The sequence below is a fragment of the Centrocercus urophasianus genome, unplaced genomic scaffold (assembly GCF_019232065.1).
Source record: "Centrocercus urophasianus isolate 14NV4802_14NV808 unplaced genomic scaffold, USGS_Curo_1.0 seq_22, whole genome shotgun sequence".
NCBI classification, from domain to species: Eukaryota; Metazoa; Chordata; class Aves; order Galliformes; family Phasianidae; genus Centrocercus; species Centrocercus urophasianus.
This window is the reverse complement of record NW_024884778.1, coordinates 14,129,649-14,157,082: the sequence shown is the minus strand read 5'-3', so window position 1 is coordinate 14,157,082 and position 27,434 is coordinate 14,129,649. Positions and strand designations below refer to the sequence as shown.

Below are 27,434 nucleotides of genomic sequence, written 5' to 3'. Positions count from 1 at the left end.
TACTGTGGGCAATTAAGGAAAAAAGGCAGGGAAAAGACATTGGAAATCAAGTAGCATTTGATTTTCTTATTCAGGTAGTTGAGTATGTAGGTTTTATACCTAAACAAAATTGACAGATTATTGAATATGTTATCCAGAGAACTTCCTTTAGATTAGTCAGCTCGGCTTTTAATATTCAATATATCAGACAACAAAGTGCTTCAGCGCTAATAAATCGCTTACCTTCTGAATCTAAAGCTTGAATTTTTAGCTCCAGAGGTGAATCTTCAAGATAGAGCTCTCTTGTTGTGGATACAATTTGTATGCCATGAATGATATCAACTATAGCATCACAACGAAGAACCTGTCCAGTCACTTCAAGAGAAATCACACAAAATCAGTAGCAGTGGATGTGCTCATCATCCAAACAACATCAGTAACAAGACAAAATACACTTCAAATTTAAGCTGATGGTGCAAGACACAGACATTGAAGGAAGTGAAATTAGGTCATGACCTTGGCTAAGAAATGCTCGGTCAAATGGTGACTGTGGCTAAACAAGCAGTAGAGAGAGTAGAGAAGCAGCTCCCTCCTTTACAGTTCCCTTCCTCACTAAGAAAAAATCTTAAACATTTTTCATTTCCAACTACACTAACAGTAACAGACATTTTCCGAGTATATATTAAGTGTTTGTACAGTGCAACTGTCAGACACAGCTCACATCCTAGAGAACTTAATGACTGCTACCCACAGACCGTAAAATCCTATGTCACTGTGATTTAGTGACTGCAAGATAATTATTCAACCATCTGTTTTTGCGTATCTATCATTCTAAAAACTTAGCAGGTACATTGTCTGACAGACATAAAGGCAATTTCCAGCCTTCTAAAAGACAAGCTGTTTTCAACTATCACCTCCATGTATTATTATTTTTTAATTAATTACCTAACAAAAGTTAGAACTTACTTGTATCTTCAGCAAAGATGATACTTGTCAGACGTGTGGGCTGTGAGGACCGTGCCTGCACAACTGCCTTCTGCGAACACTGGCGCTCACCCTGATCCGCAGGCTCTATGCTCGCAACCTCTGGCCTGGTGGAGGACCTACAAGATTAAATAGTTGTATTAGCAGTGTTTGAACTACAGCCGTAGAGAAATCAAAAGGCTAGCATAAAGCCATCAAAATACTTTACATTGTACTTTCACTGGAGCTGAATTGCATCAGCTCCTCAGGGACTTCAGCAAAAGCAATCTTGGGCTGAGAATGGGAAAAGCACAGACCACAGAATCACAGAATCACAAGGTTGGAAACGACCTGCAAGATCATCTAGTCCAACCACCCTCCCTGAGCCAAGGCAGACAAAAGCAGTGCCCTCCCTACTGTGACGACTTCACAGGTGGGGCAATTCAGCCTCTTTAGAGCTATCTCCAGCTGTTTACAAAGTTCCAAAACCTCTGGCCTGATCACTTACTACAGTTCTGATGGAGCCATTTTTCTGTCTGATTAATGCAATCTAAACCATTTAGTAGATTCCCACCTGGTTAAGATGATGACATTAATTGGATTCTGACTTTTCGTTGCAAGGAGGTTCAAAAACATCTACCTCTGATCTATGGGAAATATCTTATAAATCAGCAAAGATTTGGAGGCAGATTGCAAACCAACAGCAGTACCACACGTGCCCGTATTCAGAGGCTGGTTTTACTTACTCCTGTTGCTGGTATAACCAACCAATCCAAAGGAGTGAAGACAGCTTTCCTGTTGACTAACAACGTACCTGTTTCATAAAACATCTCAATACACTCAGCTTTCCAAGTGATACCAGTCACAATCCAGGCAAACACCGACCACTTGGCCTGGAAGCACTGGAGTAAGGTCAGAAACACAACTTGGGTGACAAATCCAAGTGTACGAAACAAAATACCTATTGATTCAAAAATCTATTCAGCTCAAAGCAGCCACTGAGGCAGGAACATCGCTTTCCTTACAGGAACTTCACAGGAAACAAAAATAACTCTGAGCCACCTCTCTGATTCCCTGCACACGGGTCTGGATTTTATCCTGTTGTACCTGTGCAGGCAGCGAGGCCCCAAAAGCCTGTCATCCAAGGGCACAAAAGCCCAGCTGGAACATTTTTAATTGTGCCTGCTAATTGGAGGCACACAGGATCATTAGACACCGCAAAGCATTATAATATACTTATCTAGGGCAAGATCCATTAATTCAATGAATTATTACTTCATATTATTGGTGTGCCTCCAGCAACGTTTTGCTTACAGAAAGACCAGTCTTAAAGGATTTTAAAACAGTCATAACAGCTAACTTTGAATTTTCAAAATGTTTTGTTAGATTTGAGATACCTAAGCAGTGCACACAAATATAAACATATTTTTATACTGGCTTCACAGTGGCTCTACAATAATGCCGTGTTTGTATATTACCAGCACAATAACATCTGCTTTAAAGCTACTTATTTCAGAATCACCAATTCATTATTTTCCTGTTATTCTGTAGCTTCCTAAGCAAGCACAAAACAGTTTGCCAACATTTAGCAAGTTCGCTAACAAGATTAGTATTCACAACCAGGCAATCTTTTCTCCTATAGGCTTTTTAAGCTGAGCTTGCAGACCTGACTTAATAAGCATTCAGGCAGTTTAAAATAAGCATGTACCTATGGAATTGAGTTTTATTATTTAGTTCTTCACATTGTTTAATATTCTCTGCCATGAGAATTTTTGATTAATTGAAGATCTGGCTTTTTTACAGTCTGAAATTGATTGTTTACTACACAACAGGGGTTTCGCTGTATTTGTTCTTTTAATATATCATTATTTCAGTACATAGCAACTACAGTTAGCACTAATAATAGCATTACAGAACTAAACTGAATCACAGAATAATTTTCACATTAGAAAAAGGAACAAAGAAATAGTTTGAGTTAAATTTTAGCTGTAAACATAGATAAGCTCTACAATTATAAAGAAAATTCTAAGCTTTTACGGCTGGATATGGGCTAACTCTTAGCTGACACTACATTTTTGATTTTATTACTGACAGGATGCCTGCTTATCTGAGGCAAGTACCTGAACTGGGTAGGTGACGTAGGGCCTACCGAGATTAACACCACAAACCAATTTGCCTGATTTCTGTCTTGCTTGCTTGCTTGTTTTTTCAAACACCAAGACCACAAAATATTTGATGAACACTCTGTATCATTTGTCAACATCAAAAAAACACACTGTGTTTTCAGATGTCCGAGTCAGGGTCAAGCACAGAAAGCATAAGGCATAATCAAGTAGGCTATATATTATAGTGGCACTACTCTGCCGCAAGACATAAAGGCCTCGCTCTTGTGTCCTAGACAGACAAGAAACTTCTACTTTAAAATGACACAAAAGAGTGCAAATTATATCATCTTCCACTTACAGCAGGTCTTCAGCAGCACACCAGTGTGTGATATATACTGAAAGCTAGGCTTGTCAGAGGTCAAAATTAGATCCTGAGAAGCAAGCAATGGGAAGCATGTCTGGCATGAGCTCTCAATCTCATATCAGCCTCTACGAGGAGTGTGCCGGGGGGGGGGGGGGGGTAACTAGAAAAAAGGATGAGGTGGAGGTGAAAAAAAGCAAAGAGAAGTGCCAATATTTATTTCCCCTACTTATGGAAAAACCGACGGAAGTTGCAATTATTACAGCCAGCCCTCTCACTTATTTCCATTTCATTCATAAGCTTTTCTCCCTTGGACACAGAGCTGAGTGGCAAGATTACACCTATGGATCTATCCAGCTCCATTCCTGTATTTTTATTTACTGTTCTGTGATATCACATACGAATACTTCAAGGATTATATTTAATCTTCTTATCAGCTGGTTTAAAGATAAGGCAAACATTATTTCCCTACATCCAGGAAAACACTACTGATTTGCATTGCTTCCACATATTACATTGCTTTGTCAGCTCTTTGGACTAAATGTAACTGATTAAATGAGCAAAAATCCACCTTTGCAGAGATGTACCATAACCAAATTGAATATTTCAGAATATTCAGGTATGTAGGCAGATGCACAACCAGAGAAAGCAGACAGTAAAGGTTTTAAGGAGTTTCATAGGACTAGATTGACCAATGCAGTAACTGCCTTATTTCTGCTCGTTTTGTATGCCAGCAGCGTTAGCCCACTCTAGAGGCTAACACTGCTGGCATACAAAAAAGAACACGAGGCAGAATAGCATACAGGCAACTGTAGTTATATGATAAAAACTATATTCCTAGAGAACAGAGGATATGGAAACTGATCCCACTCCAAAAAAAAAGAAAAAAAAAAAAAAACAAACAGAGGAAATCTGGTAGAGTCGCCTCAAATCTTAAGGATTTGCAACTACCAGTGGGAGATTATCTATATTGCTCACTCAGTCCTCTCATAGGATTTTTGAAATGCACTAGGAAAGCAAAAAGCAGCAAGAAATCCTCCATCCAGTTCTGCTTTAAAGGCAAATGGAAACATCACACACCACAAAATGAGCCAAGAATGAAGCTTTCACTCACGAGATGTATAAAATGATCAGTTGACGTGACATTAACTTCAGAGGAGGCCAAGTTAGCCAGTGGTGATTGTTTTCACAATCCAACACAGCCCAGCTAACTTGCATACTTTGTCAAATCAACAAGTGGCCCAAAGCATTTTACTGCAAGTGCTTACCTTTGTGTCTTGCCTGCAGGAGGGGAAATAGCATGCTGCACTGTCCCTCTGCTAGTCAGCTTGGTGTTTTTGAACTGGAAACATGCAACTAAAAGAATGCAACAAGTAAAGGTTTCCCTACATGCGTTTTTCTGATATTACCTTAACCTGATTTCAAAATAGAAAATTCAGTTAAAAATGGTAGTTTCATTCTGAAACAGACTTCGCATTTTGCATTGTTTCAGACTATTCAGCCTCTGAAACCTTGTCATATGTAGACACCCTTCAAGCTTAGATGATCCACATCCACATGAGAGCAAAACTTGTAGAGCGATTCGTAGATGTCCAGCAGTGACAGCTGCCAAACTAACAAGAAACATGAATGCCTGCTCTCCCTGTCCTCCTTCCTGGGCAGGACGTGCTCCGACTCAGAAGAAGCTTCCCCAGGAGTAAACCTGCACTGCAGGTTAACACATCTGCTAAGAGAAAAAGCACAACTACTGATTGTACCTCTTCAGTTCTGACAAAACAAATATACCAGGCTCTCATGCCACCCTCTCTGGTTTCAAACCACCGTAACACTGATGCTGCAGGGCCACAGCAGCACAGCCTGCCTCTGTACCCAACCTCAGCCTGATCCTGAGCTGATTCTACATCCACAGGAGTTCCCAATGGAGCTGAGAAAGCACCCACTAAAGGGTGGGCACCTCCCAGAGGAGAGGGAATGCTTTGCCACCCTCTACAATGGCCCTGCCAGGAGGAAATGCAGGGCAGGTGGAAACCAAAGGAAGGGGTAAGAACAGCAGGCAGTAACAATCACTACATAACGAATATTTTTATAGCAAAGGAAGTGACAATCAGTGTCTCACACTAGAACTTTTCAGTTAGAAACTAAGACAAGGCTTTTGTAGACTCCTGCTAACACAGGTATCCAGGAAACAACAGCAGTGATGAAAAAGCCGAATGTCTTTAGATTGTCAGCAGCAAAACAAGGTTACAGACTTGGTCAGCAACCCTGCTGTGTTATTACAGAACGCTGCAAGCCATCAGATATATCTCACGGAGTGATAAGACAAATTTACAAACCAATAACAGAAATGCAAGATACGGAGTCAGAGAACGAGCTTTGCCAGCCATCTATTGCAACAGCAGCGTTGCACGTAGGCTTTGGTTTCTCAGAAAGCACCATCCATGACAGCCCAAACAGCACCGAGCCACTGTATCTCAGCCAGCACCCTGCCACGAGGGCAGCAGCTTCAGCAGAACTTCAGTTCTGCCACCAGCATCCTCAGCAGCATATACAAAACCTTTCAAGAGAAATCAGCTCACCATCATCACAGTGGCAACAAGTATTACACGGCCACTATCATCTTTGCATAGCTGTAGCCCTTCCTTAAGGAAACTGACCATAGCGATCTAAATTTAATCAGTTGTATTTCTCAAAGCCAACTTCAGAAGCTCAACTTTCCATCGATTCTTACCATAAGCCACAATTTTGAAGACATGAAATAATACTGTTACAAACATGTCAACACATATAGATGCTACACGTAACTTCTGCTAGAAATATCCTGCCACGCTGTATGCCTTCAGGGAAAATGTTTTTGCTGTCCATTCTCTCCAGTCGTTATTATGTTGAGGCAGATTTCAAGGAAAGAATTCTCCTTCTCAATGCTTTCAATCTGCCAGGTGTAACTTCAGGATCAAGGTAATTAAAAAACAAATAAAAATGTGATTTAAGTGCTGAATATATCCGCACAGGCTGTCTTATCCAAGAAGACAGTACTATGTACAAAACTTACAGGTAGGAAAACCTTGTGTTTGAAAATAAAGCTTTAAAAAGAGAAGGGGAAAGAGGGGAAGGAGGGGAAGGAAAGAGGGGAAGGAAAGAGGAACCCTAAGACCTGAAAGCACAAGCACCTTAAAAAAAAAAAACAAAAAAAAAAAACATCTGAGGAATTTTCAGCATCACAGTGATCATTTTGATCATCTTGCTTTCGGAGGTAAACATGGAGAGATAAACTCCAAAGGGAAACTAGAAGAAATTAAGTCACAACATGTCATAGATAAGAAATTGGGCATGGACCCTGGATGCTTGGCATGACTAAAGCTGCACTTCAAATACTCAAAGGACAACTCTGGAAGACAGATGCTGATAACATGAGAGCAGGTTTCATATGCTACTTCCCACCCTACAATCAGCTGCATTAGACAACCTCAGTTCCTTCCTTCCTCAGACACATCAACAGCCCCAAATGTCTAATTTTTGCTTTTACACACGGAAACCTAACCCTTATTTTACAGACATGATCACTACTTCTGAGCTCATTATATTGGTACTTCCAAACTTCTGCAGCTTAATGGCCTATCTCCGTTAGCAGCTACTACCAACAGCCTTTTCATAAAGTACAGGAAACTTGTCAGCAAGTCAATACAGACTTGCCCCTGCAGTCTTTATCTCTTTCTAATATCCTGCAGCTCAAGGCCCGCAAGGGCAAGGATGCAGAGAGATGCAGATGCAGTCTAGCAAGCACACTCAGAGCATGACAAGCATTACTGCTTTTGCTCAGTCCCACACACACAGCTACTGCTTCCTTCTGACAGTTTTGCAAGCACATGTTGAGTTTTACCACCCACATCCTGCCAGTCCCTGCAAAGCAGAAGTGAGCAAAAACACATTTACAACCCCAGTACAGAAAGCGATGGCATCCTGTATGAAGCTGGTATAGGTTCCTTAATTCTCAACCAAAATTTATCTCTAAAGACATAGAGGATGGAAACTGCTGAAGCCAATGTGCACAAGGTACGTGACTCATGGCAAACTACCAGCATAATGTGCTCTGTAATGACTACAGATCACTCTCATTTGATCTCTCTCTAATGGACCAAGTATGGCATTTCTCTAGAGCACAGTCTTATCCTCCATCTGTAGACCTTCGTGTGATATAGAGATGCCCACATACTTCTGACAGTGTCTGGCATGTGCAGGAAGGGCAGCAGCCAGCCCAGCCAGCTGGTCACTGGCAAAACAGGGAAGGCTGCCCACACTTCCCAGACTTTACTAGTACTTAGATGAGTTTGTTCCTACTTTCTAGAATGTACTTCACCCCCCACAACAAAGCCTTTAAGGACTCAGTTACCTCCAAAGATTTCCTACAGAAAGGAAAATCCCTGCACTTTGCCACTAGTCCATGTAAGTAACTTACATCACCACGTGCAGCTGGCTCTAACTTGCTTCCGGCCAACTCTGGATGCTCCAATACGTGGAATAACACCTGAGTTACCACAGACCTAAGCCACGGAACTAAACAGGGATGGGAAGGGTAATAGCACAAATAAACTGATACAGTGAAAACAGACCTAAAACAACGTGCTTCAGTAACTGCCAGCTACCAAATAACAGCTGAAAGCTGCCAGCACCTGTTTGGCCTCCTCCTGAACATATCCCAGCTGCCACAGCTTCTTCAACACAAACTTCCTGCTCATATAAATTATAGTTTAGGTATATTAAATGGGAGATAAGGAGCTGATGGCACTCATTTAACACGGAGGCCGCGACACAGTTTCTAAATCTGCAACAGCTAATTGTCGTTCAGTCCCTCGCTCGCCTTGGTAACCAAACCCCGACCCGGCGGTCCCTCGTTATTCAGCGAGGAAGGGGCATTTCTACAGCGGAACAGAGCGCGCAGCCCGGGCGGCGTGCCCACACCTGCGCTGCTGCAGGGCGTGAGCGGCAACAAGGCTGCAGTGCGAGGACACGTGTGGGAGCGGGGCGGGAACGGTGTTTCCCCTCAGGGATTCCGCACGGGGAGCAGGCGGAGCGCCGAAGCGACGTGAGCCCGCGTGGCGGGCGGCCTGGCGGCGCGGCTCCCGCTGCGGCACGGCGCGGTGCCCGGAGGTCGGGGCTCGAGCTCCCCCCGGGCTGAGGGAGGGAACGCCGCAGGTGCAGCCGGGAGAAGTGGCGGACAAAGAGCGGCGGCACCTGCACTCACCATCGGTAGCAGCCTTCGCTGGCCTCTAGCGTGAAGTTGACGCGGGTACCGCGGGTGAAGGGCAGCAGCACTTTGGGGATGTTGAGCTTGGAGGAGGCGGCGAGGCGGTGGAGAAGGAGCAGGAGGAGCAGCGCCCGAGGCGCGGGGGGAGCCATGCTCCGCCACGGGGAGCGCCGCCGTTGGGGGCGGGAAAGGGCGGCAGTGCGCCGCGGGCGGAGGGACGTCAGCGGCGGGGCAGGGCGGGACGGCGCCCCGGGGGGGGCGGAGGGGTGAAGGGAGGAGAGGGGACGGACCGGGCCTGCCCTGCCCTGTCGCTCTGGCATGGTTGAGGTCGATAAGGGACTGGTTGAACGTCCGAGGCACGGGGGTGTGCGACAATTTGGTTATAATGGACTTCACCGATAAAAAACGCAACCTGAATCCTCCCCCCAGTTCAAAAACACCAGTGAGGAGGTGCGTGTCACCTCTCAAATTTTACATTATGCATCGCTATATATTGCACTGTCACTGCGCTGGTTGTGCTACTTACTGTGTTACTAACAGCTAGGCTAAACAGCGCTTTTATAATAAAAGATACATCCTTCACATACATCCTACATCCTTTCTATGTAGTTCGAGTAGGAAGACGTATTCTTTTGTACTCTTCATGCCATAGGTGAAGAAGTGGTACATGGACCAAAGTGCAGAAAGAGGTTAAGGAAACCAGAAAGGGAACTCCGTGAGACGTGAACTCTGTAAGCCAGGTGAATGCAGTGGTGACTGTGGTGTGAGCAGCTTGGAGCCCCTCCAACAAGCACAGTAAGTAGGTGGATTTCGTCAGCTGGCCTTATGCTGGCTTGACCTTTTCCTGTAGTGCTCAGAAGAGCGGTCAGACAGCATGGGAAGTAGGACAACATGGCAAGAAGAGAAGAGAGTGAAGACTTAACCAGCACTGATAGATCTTAAATTATTTAAGAATTTAGAGTTTGAAATGGAATCCAAGAAGCACATATTTCAATTAAGCATTTTTTTCCCTGTTTCTTTGTAAATAAATACCTTGCAAAACATATGCTTTACCACAAGGTACTTATTGGACTTTGTAGTGGAGGACAGCACTGTAGTGCTCATTTCACTTTGTTGCAGGCATTTTTTGCTGAAAATTTAAAATGAATGAATGATGTACGTAGGAATAACTGTGGTTTCATATGATGGAATTTCTGTATTTATTAATTTGATTTTTTAGATGCTTGTACACACCTTAAAGTACTCTGAAAAAAACATTGTATTTTGCAAGTCAGAAGCCAGACTGATATTGCAGTCATATCTTGTTGACAATGTCTGCTCACATATATAATTATTTTGCCGTATGTTTAACAGTATGATCTCTTTACCATTCAGTACATGAGAAAAGTCAAGCTCCTTGAAGTAATCACTTCTGTCATGAATGAAGTTGGTTAGATATTCAGTGAGAAAAGGGACGCAAAGAATGGAAGAATCATTTTGTTTTTAAAGTATTTGAATTCTGTTTAGAGAGTTTGGATGCCATCCAGGGGCATAGCTGATATGTTGCCCACTTACAATTTACATTAGTGAGTTCACTGGTTCTCATCTATTCTAAGCAAGTAAGTTTACACAGGTCTTATTTACCTAGGAGTATACTTTTTTTCCAGTATTTATTCAGCTATAGTGTGTTAGTTGTCAGACTGTTCCCTGTTCTGCCCTAGGGAGATGTGTTGTGCTGGACAGTTCACTTCTCACTGCAGCTTCTGTTTGTATATTGCTCATTTTCTGAATGCACATAATGAAATGGCATGACTTTAGAGAAGGGCTGAACTTCACAGCTGCAATGTAAATCACTGGGAACTGGGCCCAGAAATATTTATGGTATTAAAAGTTCTGGCAAATCAAGGCACTACACACTACACTGCTCCCCAAAAAACTGACACTTCTTTGTGTACTCTGTCACAGAGTTCATAACCTTCTTTCATAGATGTGCTCTGGAGAAAAGTTCAGAAAAGACTCAGATATTAGGAAAGGATGAGATAAAATCACCCATGATCAAATCAATGCCTTACGTTTACAGTCAATTCCAGTGTAATTACAGCAGAGTGGCTAAGGAGTAGATAGCGAGTGCTTTGCTTTGAATGAGGTGAGAAAAAAGTGTTTCCTAGCTGTTAAAAATTGGTTTTGCAATCTGAGTGTATCTTAAATCTGCAGTACCTGATGAGTAACTATTCTGTATTATTGGAAGATTGTTGTTCTTGTATAGTTAGACCTGGATGACTTAAAATATTTCATAAGTAACATCAACGTGCGCTTAAGACCTGAAGCAATTAAATATCTGACATAAGTGCATACTCAGAAGCTTTCAAAACAATTGTAAGAAGTGCATTATGGAGGACACATTGATGAGCAACTCTGCAATTTCCATTAGACAGTAAAATTATGAAGTGAGTATTCTACTTACTTAAATTGAAAGTATGCAGTGGCACTGCGTTATCATTAGAGACTGTTTTGGAAAAGAATAGCTTAGGAGGAAGACTTGCTGCGCACTCTGAGAAGTTACTAAACTTGTTGGTTGCCAGTATAATTGCTGCAGTGCTTGGATTTCTTTTTCTGTATTGGTATGGGACTAGTATGGAGTCAGCACGTCTTTCTCAGGCTGAAATGGCAATGCAAAGTGTGTAGAAATATTTTCACGTGGAATGGTGGTTAGCTGGCACATTAGACAATAGGAGCAGGAAAGATTTTTTGTAAAGTGAGACGTTTAGGAATGGTAGGAATGTAAAAGTAAGCCTAATGAGGAGCAAAAATGGAAATGTTTTTGGTCACAAAGAATGCAGTTATTGGATGATAATGGAGAGTACTTTAATGAGCTGTTTAGCTGTGAGAAGGATAAAGGCAAACAATAAACTGTTATTCTCCAAGCAGCTGAGACTGAGTAGAAGAACTGTGTTTTAAAGAAATTTGAGAGGCAATCAAAATACACTGAGTAAATAACAAAACACCACGTGCTATGCAGCTTTTTCACTTGTCTTCTCTTAGAATTGCATCAGCTCTTCCCCTGCCTCAGATCTCGAGGATGTACAATAGGTGTCCTGTTTTAGCAGTTCAGCTGCTTGCAGGGCTTATGTTCAGGAAGGCTGAACCAACTTGATGTGGATACTAAGCATGTATCTGTATGCGTTCCTGGATTGAGGCCTGAGTGTCTGCCAAATTCTGATCAAAGAAAACATCAGCTTCAGAAGAAAAAGCTTACTTAAAAAGAAAAGAAAAAACAAAAAAACAACTAGCCAAAAATCACCTGCCTTTACTTTCAGGCATTTCATATTTTAAAATGTCTGAATAATTTTAAATCTTCCAAAGTAGTTCTAAACAGAACAAACAAAATACCAAGTGTGAACAATTGCAACTCAAAAAGTTAAATTCTAGCCAAGTAACATAATGAGGTCTGGAAGATTCTATTGAAGTATACTTGTTTAAGCTTAGCATTACTGATAGAGCAGTTTCAACTATATCCTACGTGGATATGTCTATGTGTGTTAACAATATAGGGCTCTGTGTTGCATGAGCAGATAAATGCATTGTGTGCAGTCTAATTGTATGGACAGTTTCATGAAACTAAAAAAATCAGAATTCACATAGTAGATCAATGAAAAAAAATCTGTGCTGTTGCCTTTATGAACCTTTCAAATAAATTAAGGTCTGAAGAAAGGCAACCAAGTAATTGTAATTGTAGTATGTTTAATGGAAAGACTGCTCTTAGAATGTGGATTCCGTGGTTGAGAATCCAAGGAAGATACACCAAGCTGAGTAGAAAATGAAAAGGGCAGGTTAATGGAGTTGGAGAAAGAAAGTGGGCTGTTAGTAGAATATCAGAGAATATGTGAGAATATCAGAGATATCAGAACCTTTTTTTTCTGGTGTTCTTTGTTTAAGGAGAGTAAAATAATATCCTGCAAAATAGCTGGGAAAAATGGTCAGTTTCCTTCCTTCTTATCAGGCCACATCTGATAACACTTGAGCTGCCCTCATTGTGTCTATTTTACTCATCTATGCTCTCAAAGTACAGTGCTTTATGTGTATTTCCTGGCTGACTATTTCTATAGCTTTCATTGCTTTGCTTTCTTCCTGCTTAGTTTGCTGTTGGTTCCATCCTTACATCTGCAGAGCCCTGTGAAATATCTGCATCAAAGAAGCACCAGCCATGGAAGTAAAGTAGTCCTATACGTGAAGATGCACTTAAACAGCCAAGAGAAGAAAAGTAGATTGTAACAAACATCCCTTCTTGCTGTGACAGGGGTGGTGGGAGTCAGTAGTTTCAGATCATTGTACTTGAGTGTTTAGTTTTAATCAGCCATTATTTCAAAACTGTATGAAAAGTCTTAGCAACGTGCAAACCTACACAGCTGCTCAGTCTGACTGGCAGAACTCACTGAGTTTGCATCCATCCTGCTGTCATGTGTGGTTCAGGTACCTGCCTCTGCTAGGACTCTGATCTGCTGCTACAGAGATTGAATTGCCAGAAAGTGCATTACTTTTCATTACTTTAAAATGGATATCATAGAAACAGAGTATATAAAACAACATTCATTTTTCAATTATTTCTTTATTGCTTTCTCTACTGGTGGAGTTATCATGTTCAATTTACTGTATTAGACTTTTTGTGTCTTCATACGCATATTGAAGATTTTATGAGAACACTCTCAGCCTTACAACTATTCTCTGCAAAACTAATGATGGATTTATAGCAACTGTAAAACTGAACACTTTCGTTATTCCTGCCAGTATTTTCTTTCCAAGCTGCGTCATGAGAAGATGTTTGGCCAAAGGAAGGCATAAATTCAGGAAATTACTAAAATCAAGGCAGCCAGTTAATGGTAATAAGGAAAGAGTGTTAAATTCTAGCAAAGTTGATTTCTTTCAAATTATTTGGAAGGGACCACTTTTGTTTAGAAGCATCACTTAAATCAGAGCCAAATCTCTCATTTGTTGCTTTATCTAGTCTGCCCTGGCTGCCATGGGTAGTTTTATTTTATAAAGCCATTTGATGTGCAAGACTTTCCCAGATAGTATAAAACACCAAGGGCTTACTCAATTATTCAGGATGTGTCTGATAACACTGAGATTATGAAACAGTAACAGCAGATAAAAATAAACCTTTTAACATCAGAGTTTATCTACCTTTCTAATGTAAATTTATGGTTATTAAAGAAGCCTATTTATAGCTCTTTTCAAAGTGTTACATAATAGTGTTTTTTCCATGTGCCTTTATACAGAGATGGAAATCATATTAATGAGCTATTCACTGAGCAACTGAATGAATGCATGAGTGATGAGAATTCACAAGAAATAGAAGAGTAACAAACAAACAAATATCCCAGCCTTTGTTTCCCCTTAAATACATCCGGGAAATTTAGGAAATCACAGAAGTCTTAAACCTTGAAAATAATTAGTCAAATGTATAAGTAGGCTTATGAATATGTTTAATGACTTAGGTAATGGCAATAAGGAAAATGAATTATGATCTTTTCAAGGTTACTTGATTTCATATTATGGTATGTACACCTCAGAAGTGTTAAGTGGGCAATCAAATACAATAGTTCTATGTCTTTTTAAATGTTAACACTGTTCCAAACTGTTTTCTTATTTTCTATGCTTTAAACACCAACATGGGACAATTTATTACGCTTTAGCATCTCTTCTGTCTTCCAGCAGAAGTACTTTGGGCAGAAGTCTTGACTTCGCTTATCCTAGCACTGGTAATGATTGTGTTATCCAAATGCCTCTTGAACACTAACATGCACAGGGAACAAACCTCTTCTGGGAAGCCTAAAGCATTGTTTGACCAGCCTTACAGTGAAGAAATTTTTCCTTTTGTTCAGCCTCTGCTCACGTAGGACATGCCTTCCAGCCCTTTCATCACCTTTGTTGCCCTCCTCTTAATGTATTCATGTATCTTAAAATCCTTTTTATATTGTGGACCCACAACTGCACACAATGTTCAGAGTGAGGCTATGCCTCTAGAAGGCTTCTGTACCTACTTACTCAGCAAGATACTTCTGTATTTTTCCATGCATGCTTGCAGTATATAACATGCATTTCAAATGTAAAATTAGAGTTTACTTTCCACTCTAAGATCACATAAGTACAAAAAAAATCAGGGACTCTTGCTGACCTTGAAGAAACATAGCACAATTGCTGTTATTTCAATAATGAGTTCTTCCAAAGAAGATTTAACTTACTGCAGTGGAATGATAGAAGAAAACGCAGGAGATGCTGCATGGACACCAGAATACAGGATGTTATGTATGCATTAAAATCTGTACGGATCGAAGTATGAAGTCTGATTGCACCATCTTGTTTAAATTAGCTCTAAAACCTACAGATTATCCTTCCTGAGTCTATGATTGTATGATTCTTTCATATACCCAAGTAAATTTGGGGGTGCGAGGATATTTCTGTCAAAGTACTTTTAACAATTTTGCAGGTGAAAAATGCTTGAGGTATTACTGATTGCTTAATGATTCTTCCAGCAGCAAGTGAAGGAGTTACACACAGATCAGGTGATCTTATTTATTAAGGTATATCCAGCTTCTTTAAGTATGGACAATAGCTCTTAGAGATGCATAAAACTGTACGCAGTAGCCTCTTTTTTTTTTTTTACAAGTCTAATAACATTCAGTAGCAATTGCAGGTGTTTGTACTTGCTGAAGTTGTTTTCCTGGTGATTTTTTTTCCCCCTCTTCTTCAGGTTAGGGATGAAGCTCAACTCATTCTGATGTCTATTGCAGCACCATTCTTATGTGGAGAATTTAATTCATTAGGCTGTCAGTTTTCAATTCAGCAGGAGGTTAATATTAGTTTGTCCCAAGGATCTGTGTTATAGATAGTACTTAATGTATTCATTAATTATCTGGAGAGGCAGAAATGAAGGGTAGAAGAAAAAATGAGGTCAGCAGGATTTGCAGATGACAAAATTATTTAGCGTAAGTCTTTATAAGACGAGGCTGTGAGGAACTTCATAGAAACAGAAGTAGACAAATTGGCAGCATAATGCTTGATGACAGTCAGACATTGACAAACGTAGCCTAGTGCACATAAGAATGAAAATTCTGAACTGCTTGTTTGCATGGTCCTGTTCTAGCTTATCAGTCATTGCAAAAGGCAAAAGGAACATCCAGCACAGTACAGAAATCCTTCTCAGTGCTCAGTAGCAGTCAAAATCTACATAAGATAATGTGATGCAGAAAAAAAAAAGCATAAAACTGATCCAACATGATAGAAAAATATTAGTTCCAGTTCAAAGTAAAAATTCACAATACACTAGGGTCATTCCATCCCTGTTAAGATAGGGACATGTCTGAATAATTTGGAAGTCCATCTTCAAGTCTGTTTTCTTTCCAATGCAAGTTGGAAGCCCTTCATTGTAACGCATGCTGGGTACATTTGCAATCTGAAGAGTGTTTCTCTTCCTTTGCTTTTATTTAATAAAGCTCAGTGCCATTTAGTGATATTCCCTTGAACAGATTCCTGTTGCTCGATGAAGAAAAGATCTGTTGTCTACAAGATTTCATCAGTTCACTTTTATTCTTATGCGATTACCCTGCGCATATCAGCATCACTCTTCCATTTTATTTCTCCTAACTAGCTGGCATCTTGGTGGTGCTGTTTTTTAAGTTCTCTGTAAATGCTCTCTCTTGGGTCCTCAGTGACACGTTTGTTTTCTCTTTTTTCTCCCCAACTTTTTTATTGGCTTTGATTCCTTTTGAGGAAGTTTTCACTATCTCAGATCAGCTCTTTATATAATAAGTGTATTAATAAGGGGATAAAGAGACAGAGTTTATTATCATTACACATGCTAAGGTTAGGGACAAGGTTATTCACGATATAAGCAACTGTAATTCTACAAGATTAGATGCTTTTGTAGGTTGAGCTTTGCTCCAGAGTGAAATTAAAGTATTTTGGAACATTTGTTCTTGCTTCTCTCTTGTGGAAAAAAAAAGAAAAAAAAAAGTGGATGAACGTGGATGAATAATAACTGATCTCACCACTGTCACGTTCTACTTAAAATTTGTAAAACCCTGTAAGTGTCCCAGCTAACAGCCCCAGAATTGCCATGCTGTCTTAAACTCTGTAGCTTGTAGTTACTATTTGTGAATTGTTCTCTCCATATTTTTATGCAGCACTGTTCTGAATTAGCTACAAAAATGGAGAATTTAGATTTTATGTTTGTCGAATGAGGTTACTGGTAGATTCCCAGCAGGATGTTGTATGAAGGCCTATGTTTTTGGCAATCCTTAAGTTGATGGAAAGATTATTTTTCATTAACTTTCATTTCACAGAAGTGATGCCCAAGGAGGCTGTGGATGCCCCATCCCTGGAGGCATTCAAGGCCAGGCTGGATGTGGCTCTGGGCAGCCTGGTCTGATGGTTGGCAACCCTGCACATAGCAGGGGGTTTGATACTAGATGATCATTGTAGTCCTTTTCAACCCAGGCCATTCTATGATTCTGTGATTGTCTTTGCTCATAACTGACTGTTTTAATTGGTAATATTCAGACTCAAAGCTATTATTTGAGTAAAGATTAGTTATTATTTGAATATTTGAACTGTTTGGTTCTAACTAATTAATATGACAGGACAGCAGAGAAAGGTACTAAATTATTCACTAGCATTTGGCTAAATTGGAATGAAATGATCTTTTCAAATTGAAAAACACTTGGTAAAAAGCAAAGAAGATTTTTCTGTATAAATAATGAAGGAGTTTTTTTTTTAAATTTAGAATTCAAATAAATAAATAAATAATCCTACACTTGTGTAGCTCTGTAAAACTGTGTACTTTCTTTTACTGAGTTCTGAATACATTTGACCCTCAAGAAATTTCCTTTCAGATCTGATCTTGCATCTGCTTAGTTGTAAGGATTGTAATGCAAATCTACTGAGAAAAATTACACTGAAAGCCCCATAACCATTTTTTCCCGTCCAATTTATGTCTGAATTTCATCTTGCAATGAACTAAGGAGATCAGTTATGCTGCAGAACTATGTGCATGTGCAAGTGCTATATTTGCAAAAATAACAAACGCTTCGTAATTCAAATATTAAGCAATATCTCAGTCCCTTAACTGTGCCTTCTTCTTAATCCTATATCTTCTTGTAAAGGACATAATTTAATTAAAACCAACTAAATAGAGCTCAAAATATTCCTTCAGTGCAATAACCATCTGTAACGGAACTAAATATTTTACTGACTTCCTACATTCTTTTTAAAAAATTGCATCATTATAATTATGGGCAATTTGCCCCTCAGCAGATTTATGCACACGCTTATTTTGTACACTGCAAGCTCTGTGAATTGTTATACTTAAATTACATATTTTGCTTTAAATTGATCCAGAGATGTGAAATAAGTGTATCTGAAAAGTGGAAATCCAGTCTGGAATTCATGATTGCATTTGCTATAGCAAAATGTTGGCATTTTGCATATAGTGCCCTGAATCCTGCTACAGTCTGCACTTTGTTCCACTGGTATTGGGGTGGTACACATTCAGTCTAAGGCTAGGGATAAAAAAACAAACAAAAAGACCCCAAGTTTTTCCCCTTAAGACAACAAGGAAGGCAAATTTTGAACCGGGTAAACCTACTTTTCTTTCAGATGGGAATGTAATGAATTGAAAAGCAAAGCATAGGTGTTTTTAACATTTTCAGTACTTAAATGAAAATTAGAAAATAAAGTCAGTTTTCTTAACATGTTAGAGACTCTCAGAGACAAAACATCGCTCCCCAAAACAGCTTGTCTGACCCACACACCTAGTTCAGGCTAGTGACCTGAAATTATACCTGGCTATTGATTATAGCTGGTTATATATTTACATGCATTATGCACTTGAATTTAGTTACAACTTGTTGTTTACTTTTATCTTAGTGTTGCCCTTTTGCCCACTAAAGAAGCAAATCCCTACCATAGTAGCTTACGTCAATAATAAATTACATTAGTTGCATTTTAGTTATGTTATTACAAATAGATCACACGTCATTTGATAGTGCAGTCAAGTGGACAGATTCACTTTGCAAACAACTGAAACTTAGCTATCTGTGTTATGTAAGTATTTGGGTTTTGATTAATGAACCAACAGCTTGTATATCTGGTACTGAAAAGCAGAAGATGTCCAAAGTTTTGTCTTCACATTAAGCTGCTCTTCACCCCCCGCCCTTCCATCCCTCTTCCTTATTTATCCAAACAGTAGGGTAATGTGATTGTCTGATAATTAACAAAGTGGGTAAACAGTTTAGTGTTCCAAGGCAGTCAACCAGAAAGTAGGATCCTTTTCTAGAAAGGTCAAATTAGCAAGTATTGTGCCAGAATTAGAAAGGGATAAACAGTACTTATCTTTGACTACATCACAACTAGTCAATCAACTCCTCATGTGATCCAGGAAGAGGAAAGGTGAAGTGCTGTCAAACCCAAAGCATATCACACTTCAGGGATCAATGTGAGTAAATATTATGTACAATTTATTTCATACTGAAAACAACTCACAATCTTTTCTGTCTGAAGTGAGATATTCCCTAGTGAGGTTTCTAATTAGCTGTAAGTTGAAAAGTCTGCCAGGTCACCTCAAGTCCAAAATGTGCTATGAAGTTTTATGGTCATCTCTGTATGCTGGCATCATGCCTGATGATTGGAGCAGTTAAAGTGAAGTAAAAGCCATCAGCAAAATGCATTTGAAAACACAAAGAAAGTACCTCCTCACAGGCTTATTTGTCTTCACAGTTCAAGTGAATCAGATATACTGCAACTGTTCAGCTGTACTTACAGGGAAAATGGTTTCTACTCTGGATAAATTCCACAGTGAGCAGGGAATACTGTGTTTCGTGAGGAGGCTAATCTGTTCAAGGGAAGGAAGCCAGCAATGAGGTTTGCTTTCTTCCTCCTGTTTCATTAAGCTTACGTTCAAATAAACCAGTAATAGCTTGTGAGAAGACAGGCTGTTACAAAACATACAAGTTCAAATAAAAATATGCTAGAAATCAAAACAAGAAAACAACAACTACACACAAAATGTATGAAGTACCAAAATTAGACTAACTGTAGAAACTAATTCGCGTCCTTTTTCATGTGCATAGTTTTTTAGTCTTAAATTACCTGTTCAGGTAGTGCTGGTGTATTGGCATAAGCCCTTCTGACGAGCTACCTTACTCAAGAGCACAGAACAGGCAACAGTTTTCTATTTTCTTTTCTCCTTACTATTGAAGTTTGTACTCTGAAGCCTTATCTCTGCTGCACAACTAAAATATAACCTGAAGAAAAATAAGTTCCTTTTCTGCCATATCCACCTCGCCTACCCAGGTGCCACTGCTAGGGAACTGTCTCCCCAACATTCCTGCAAGCCAGGGGAGTTGTACTACTCATAATTATAGGAGTAGTAGTATTGATGAAAGTGTCAATTGCACAAATAACTCACAAGTACTACTTATTTGACATGTCTGGTTTTAAGGACGTACAGGAGAATTTCCAGCATTACTAGATTTAGATGTTGCTCTCATTAATTTTATTCATAAACAGTTCTGTAAGGGAGCCCCTGCCTCAGGCACCCCTTAGAACAGCACGTTATTAGTGAGCATCCATGATAAGCTTTGGTTTAAGCCATGGAGAACTCAGTGTCAGAGGCAAGGCTGATACTGCTCTCACAAGAGGAAAGCCTGAAAAACAACAAACTTCACTGCATATCTTAATTCACCGTATTTGTAACAGGTGGTTTTTTTCATACATACAGAATTGCAAATATCTAGCTGCTCTGCCAGGTTTGAATGAGGGATTTTCTCTCCGTCTCAGAGACAAAGGATGCATGGATTTCACAGAGATCAAGAATTTTAACGGAAGCAATAAGAGACACAGGTGACCACTGTAGCAATTGGACAGATCAGCATGACGGGAAAAGGTATTTCACTAGAAGTGTAATGACAGAAGGAGCAGAAGATTCCATGTTTGCAGGTTCCCTTCACCAAGAAGGAATCTCCAGCCAGAGATCCTTCCCCAGTAGCAGTCAGCCCTTCAATGACATCTCAGAGAGGTGCAGCCAGGCTTCCTGACACACAGCTGAATTGCCTTCACCTGTGCTCCTAAGGCTGACCGGGTCCTTTCCCCACATGCTCAATCAGTGGCTCAGGCCAGGACTGAACCATGCAACCATACAAAACTTACTTTTTAGTTACTCCCTTATTTTTTAAGAACAAATTAATAATTGTTAAATTTGAGAGAGCAACAAATACTCTCATGAGTTTTGCTGATTAGAGAAAAGGGGGACTGAGTAGGAAGAAGAAATGGAAATCTGCAGCACACAGCAGGTCAGGGAGCTGGACTGCCTCAGCCATTGTCTTACTTTGCTTTTTCCCAGCATTTCTGGTGGTGAAAGAAGTAAGAAAAGCCACTGCCGCCACCACTACCACCCCCTGCTGCTACATTTAATCACCACGTGCCACAAATCAAGATGGTATAAGCTGCAATTAATGCCATCCTAATATAAGAATGGGTGTAATCACAGCAGCTAAATGAGAAGGCTGCTAATTGCTGGTCATTGCCATGCTTCAACAGATGAGCAGCCTATTAGCGTTAGAAATGAGGGAGGTTTATTACTGCTATGTTATGTGATCAGCACGTCTTTGTCAAAATAACTTCCTGCGGAATAAAAGTAAGAAATGAGCTGCTCCCTACACAGTAAGAAGAATTTTGGTGGGATGGTTAAAAAACCATGGTTTTGCTTCACTTCAATTATGATAATTAATCAGATGGTGTGGAAAACAGAAGAGGATTGTCTTTTTCTGAATTTCTCTTTGTGGATGCTATGAAGGAGCCCTGACTTTGACACTTTCCCAAAAGCAAAGTGTTTCTTAAACTTGGACTGGAGCAGGATGTGCAAAGTCTATATTTGTCCCCATTATACTTCTATCATTTCTTTATATATGTGAATAATATGTATATATAAGTGTTCCTTTGCATATATATATATTATATATATATATTATTTTATATATATATATTATATATATTATTATATATATAATTATATATATTATATTATATATATATATTATATTATATATATATATACATATAATAATATATATATTTTAATTGCAGTACGGCCAGGAAATGCTGGGATTTCTATTTGTTTGGCTTTTATTGAGGAAAATAAATGCAGATTTTGTCCCAGCTCTGGGAATGTGAAGCAGTAGAATTTGCCCCAGCTGGATTTTGTGTAAGTTCTGGCTGGCAGCTGCTCCAGCCAACCCACAGAGCACCCCAGAATCATGCCCTGCATGCAGAGCTAATGTGGGTGCTCCTTTGGCTCTTTATCTCCTTGCTGATTGGGCTTGTCCTTGCCTCAAAGATTTCCAGCTTCCTTTAGTAATTAAGCTGTTGCAGAGCCTTGCCTGCTTTCTCTAATTTCTGTGAGCAGTATATCCAGTTCTGGATCAATACCAGTGGAGTTCATTTTATAAAAATGTTGCTTGAAGACTGAAAAAGGGAATTTAAGAAGTCCTGTAAGGATTGTTATCAATGTGACAGGAATGTTCTTCACCTTTTTAAAAGTAAAGTGAATATCCCTACCATTCTGCTGTATATACTGCTTTGCTTTTGAAACACTGTGTAACAGATTAGTTTTTTCTATCAATAACCACAGTTTACTTGGATGGTGTGATGTGGAACAATTAACTGAGAAGCTGCTTTGCCTTATTCCAATATGTTTTACCATTCCTACATTCTTAGAAGCATTGCATCATAACCATTCAGCAACTGAAACATCTGTTTTCTCCTACCAGCCTTAATGTGTTGGACTATATTAGCTACCTGTTTGTTAAAACAAGTCCTTCAAAATGTTGATATTAATTTATGATGCCTAATATAGTTTTAGTCTGATTGTATGTTAATTCATCTCTAAGTCACACAGTGATACTTGAGAACAAATTTAAAAGGTTCAGTCTACTTATGCCAAGATATTCCTATCCAAATGTGTAAACTTTTCATGGTGCCTGTGGGAGACTTTATTTGAAGGCCTTTGACTCTGAAATAGAATTTCTGAATAGTTCAGAGTTAATACAGCCTTTGAAGCCTGGAAAAAGGCTAAGGTATCTGGTAGGGTTGTTGTGTACTTTCTCCTATTTCTGTAGTTCCTTTACTTTGTTGTCTGCGCTCAAGTAAATATTGACATTGAAATTCCTTTAAGATATCTCTTACGGCATTACTTCATTGCAATTTATGAATCTAAAGCTAGCACAGAAGTATTAAAATATCGAAGTGGTTAATGGATTTGGAAATTGTAGGGAAACTATTATGTATGGCTGAACTGATGATAAAGCGCCTGGCGAAGGCGGTGGCTGGCTCAGGAAGCACAGGTGCAGGCAGTTCAGGTGCTTTCCATTCAGGTGCTTTCCACGTGACTGGAAGGGGTGGACCATGAGTCCATCCCTCCTTGGGCTCATTGAAGGGCCTGCCTCTGAATAAAGAATGGCTCTTGGACAAAGGCTACTGCTGGAGAAGGAGTGTTCTGTAGCTAGGGACCCTATGGTTGGTTGGGTGTGTCAGCTTTTTCCTCTGTGTGATTACTGATATTCCTTCGCCTTGTATTGTGAAGAACTTGCTAGAAGCTGGTTTGCTGCTTCCTATGTCCAACACTAATGTTTCCAGTATGCCTTGTGATGATTGTTCTGATGATACAAACCTCATGTGCTCCACTGAACTGTTGTCTTCTCTTGAGACTCCAGAGTTCTCTTAATCATTCCAGACATTAGTTGTGCTATGAGTATCAGAACATCCATGCTCCTGGCTATGTTTTATGTGTTTGGCTTTAATTTGTAAGCAAAGGACTTATTTTAATATTCTGTTTGTTTTTTCAAGTGATTTTTGGACTAGGAGTTCTTCCTAGACTTTATTCTAGTGGCAGTGTTTCTCTTCTACTTACTGATATCTTTAGAAATATTCCTTAAACTGCATTTCCTTTCTTCTTTTTTTTTTTTTTTTAATATTTGGTTAAGTACCAATGCATTGTTACTAGGCAGTTATTATAGCAGTGGCATTGAGAAGGTGTAGCAATTGTTACTTGATTAATGAGGAGTGTACATGAGGCCATCAACAACACAAAGTAGTCCTGAAATCTGAAATGCAATCTTTTCTTGGTGGAATACAGAAAAACTATATTTCTAAGCATTTTGTCAATGTATGCTAAACTTCTATCACTAGCTGACTACCAGATGCCTGAAAGTATTTCTGTTCGGAGTAATTGGAAAACGAGAAAATACGACAGAGCAATTTTGTTTTGTTATACATTATACAGTGACTAGATATCAATCATGTTATCAAAGCATTTAAAAACTGGTACAGAAAAAATATCAACTAAATGCACTTAGTGGACCATGTTAATTATTATTCAGAGACAACAGACAATGTATTATTAACTTCACCATGTTTTTCCTCTGTGTTCCTGCCCACCCTGCAAAGTAGCTTGCTGCACCTCTCAAGGGGCCTCTGATTTCTTCTTTGAAAACTTTTGTTGCTTTAGAGAGCACCTCACTGTACTCAATACAGCTTTCTCCATTTTGGTACTGACTTGTTGATGTTTACACTGCATGAAAGTGACTTAAGCCTCAGGCTTCTTTCAGTGGTTGGTTTAAGGCTCTAAGCTGAGTCACTCCGGTGAATTTGAAAATGCAATTTAAGGACTTCTTGGAACAAATCTTTGCTGGGATTTGTATCGTCTGAATTCTATTGTAATAGCCTGTGTCTGTCATCATGAAGATATGATTCTGAAGGCATGAAGTGGTGGCTAGTGGTATCATACTCTATTGTTTTAAAACCAGAGGATTTCAGTTAGATGTAATTCAGCAAGGGAGAAGGACTCAAACAGCAAAGATAAGAATGTGAGAAGAATAATGTTGTCTTTAAGGAGCTTTCAGGCCTTGCATTTCCAGCTGTTCAGTACCACAGTGAGGAAAGAGAACTGTATCAGTTTCTGAGCTATAAAAAGCACAGGCCTTTTTCTGCTCTGCTGGATTATCGGAATCAATAATTCCACATTTTCTGCGTACTGTGAAAGTAAATGTCTGATCTCAGTCATGTCATCACATGGCCGATCAAAGCCCTCGGGATCAAAGAGATTAAAGAAGCACAGGTTCTCAACATTGGAAAACATTAGATGAGTTTCTCAGAAATTTTAATTAACGAATATCTATTAAAAACAAAAAAGTTCCAGTGAGAATAAATCTCTCATTTCTTTTTGTTTCTTTCCAACCATTTCATCCTATCTGCAGTACACCTTTTTTTTTTTTTTTATACTACCTGTTTCAAAAGCTTAAACTCAAAATAGTTGACAGTGTATTATTTGTGATGTCTCGTATTTCTGTCTGGAGGGTGTCTTGCCCCTAAAAGAACAGATGCTTTTTTTGAGCATTGAAGCTGAAGCAGTCACTGAAGATTGGCACATTGCTTTTCTTTTTTTTTCCCTCAACAGAGCTCACATTGCCATGACGAGAAATGGGGGAGAGATGTTGGAGGTGGCAAGATGCCTCCATGTAGAGGAGGGGGACACCTATGAGTCTGGCCCTGGTCAAACCGACTGGGATTATTCCATCTCTTGCATTATTCCAACTCTGAACGTTGCAGTCAGTAACAGGACAGTTTGTAGGAAGCTAAAATAGTGCTGTAAGGTGCAGTAATTTGCAAATGACCCAAAGGATTAATCACATGCAGATTATGGATAACTGGATCTGCAGACCCAAGTCTCACATTATCATGGTTTTGCTGTCACTCTTGTCTCTAACTTCATTGTTTTTTAATCTGGAAAAAATCATTGCGTTTTACCATTCGTCAATATTAGTCATTTCACCAAAATGAAACATTGTAACTAAAGTCAATTCCTCTTCTGCCTGAGGTTGAGAAACTAATGAAGGGTTTTTGCTGTCACTTCCAAAAGGAGATCATTTGCCAATTTTCCTCATTCTCCTAAATATGCATCACATTACATGGGCAGATGTAATAAACCAATACAGATACTGGTGGCCTGACCAGGCAGCCTCTTTCCTACAGGACACTATTCAGACACATCTTTTTATTTCCCAAAGTAAGGCTTTGCTAGTAAGTTGGACTCCAGTACCCTGCTTTAAATGAATCTGCACAAGGGGATCCCTTCAAAGAGGCCAATCACATCAATAGAAGAGAGTTCCTGGGAAGACCAGGGTTGTTATCTGAGCGGGGGAAAAACAAAAAAAATTCAATCTGAAGCCACATTATGAAGTTTTTCCCTTTGAACTCTTCCCTTCCCAAAGGTGTTTTTTATGGTTTTTAACATGAAATGAATGATCTCCTGGGTGACAAAGAGCGAACTAAAGAGGCCAACCTTGAGTTAATAAGTTGCTGGTTATTTATTATAACAATGATATGTCTGTGCTTTCGAGTATGCAGTAATTAATAAACTCCCTTACCACAGGACACCACTGTTATCCATAATATTGTCAAAACCATTTGAGTTGTACTTTGTGTCTACAGAAGTAGAACTGAGCAGGGGTAAAACTTTTCCTTTGTCATGCAAAAATAGAGCTATCAGTCTGAAAATAACATCAATACTCTGTATAAGCTGGGCTGTATTTAATTTTCTCACTTTTATAATGCATTTGGGTCCTAATTTTTGAAGGATTGAAAAATGAAATTAGAGAAGCCTGTGTGTCTGTGTAATCTCTAACTATTTTTTAGTTACGTGCTTTTATTCTGGGAGATTTCAGTCATATCCTCAGAGTTTCTGCTGACTTCTATTTGTTGCCTTGCTTTTGTAACCTGAGAACTGAAGGTTACAACTCAGGGGAACTTTTAAAGGAAATATCTTTCACCAGGAAGCATGGAATCAGCTATTCAGTACGTTTTGTGAATGTATATGAACTTAAAAGGTTCTTGTTTGATTGTGATTTTTTTTAAGATCAAAGCATTTCACCTATGCATATTTCAAACAATTTAAAGATTGGCTGACTTCTAAAATTTTACTTTGTTTTGAACATTGCAACATTAAAAAAAAAACAAAAACAAAAACAAACAGACAAGCAAAACCCCAAACATTTGAACTCCATGAGAAACTTCTTGAGAGTGAACTGAAAATGTAATCATTTATTATGCTCTATTTTGTTTATTTGTTTTTTACAATGCCATAATGTTTCCTAATCCACTTGTCTTGAAAATTCTGCTGGTAGAGTGCTGGATCTCCACGCATGTCCAAAATTCAGAGTGGTCATTTCTGTGTGTATTTTGGGGCTAATTCATAAGGAGGTTTATGATGAGACTGAACAATAATATTATGCCTGGTATGACTGTTTAAAAACTGCTACTAGTTCAAGTGACAGTGGCAGCACTCATTTCAGTAATAAAGTGTAACTGTTTTCACAGCTGGATGGTTCATTCTCTGGAATGAGGGCTGTGCCCATGGAGTGCTTGCAGGGTGTTGTGTCCACGGCTGCAGTTCTGCTGCTGCCAATATTGCTGCAGTATTGACAGTAACAACTGCTGAATGCTCAAATACATGCAGTAATGCAGAGAAACTGTAGGAGTATTTTCTAATTTAGAATATTTTAAATCATGCGTCCTGCACAAAACAGGTGCATGTTACTGGTAGATGGCAAAAATAATCATCCTGCAGGTAGAGTGAAGGGTTGTTCTGAACATTCAGAGCAATTCCATAAGGTGTCTCTAAGAGAGCAAGCACGTCTGTGCCACTGCTGCAGAGAGAAAAGGGAGCTCTTTGAGGACCTTACTGTGGTTGCTCTGC

At 39.4% G+C, this 27,434-nt stretch overlaps 1 protein-coding gene and 1 long non-coding RNA gene across 3 annotated transcripts in view; one reads left to right on the top strand and one right to left on the bottom strand.

The window, feature by feature from the left end:
• NUP210 (nucleoporin 210) overlaps positions 1–8,826 on the bottom strand; it is a 61,603-nt gene extending 52,777 nt beyond the window's left edge. Inside the window, exons 1-3 of the mRNA XM_042823387.1 lie at positions 8,648–8,826; positions 946–1,082; positions 223–354 (exon numbers count right to left, since the gene is read on the bottom strand). Coding sequence (XP_042679321.1) covers positions 223–354; positions 946–1,082; positions 8,648–8,802 — 424 coding nt within the window. The 5' untranslated portion in view covers positions 8,803–8,826. The remainder of the gene's footprint in view (positions 1–222; positions 355–945; positions 1,083–8,647) is intronic.
• LOC122162764 lies at positions 8,544–26,499 on the top strand. Of its 2 annotated transcripts, none has more exons than XR_006169691.1 (3): positions 8,544–8,692; positions 9,303–9,445; positions 25,137–26,499. It is a non-coding gene; the product is annotated as an uncharacterized LOC122162764 (long non-coding RNA). The 2 variants fall into 2 exon arrangements; XR_006169690.1 differs by lacking the exon at positions 25,137–26,499 and adding an exon at positions 12,766–16,994.
• Positions 26,500–27,434: the final 935 nt, after the last annotated feature.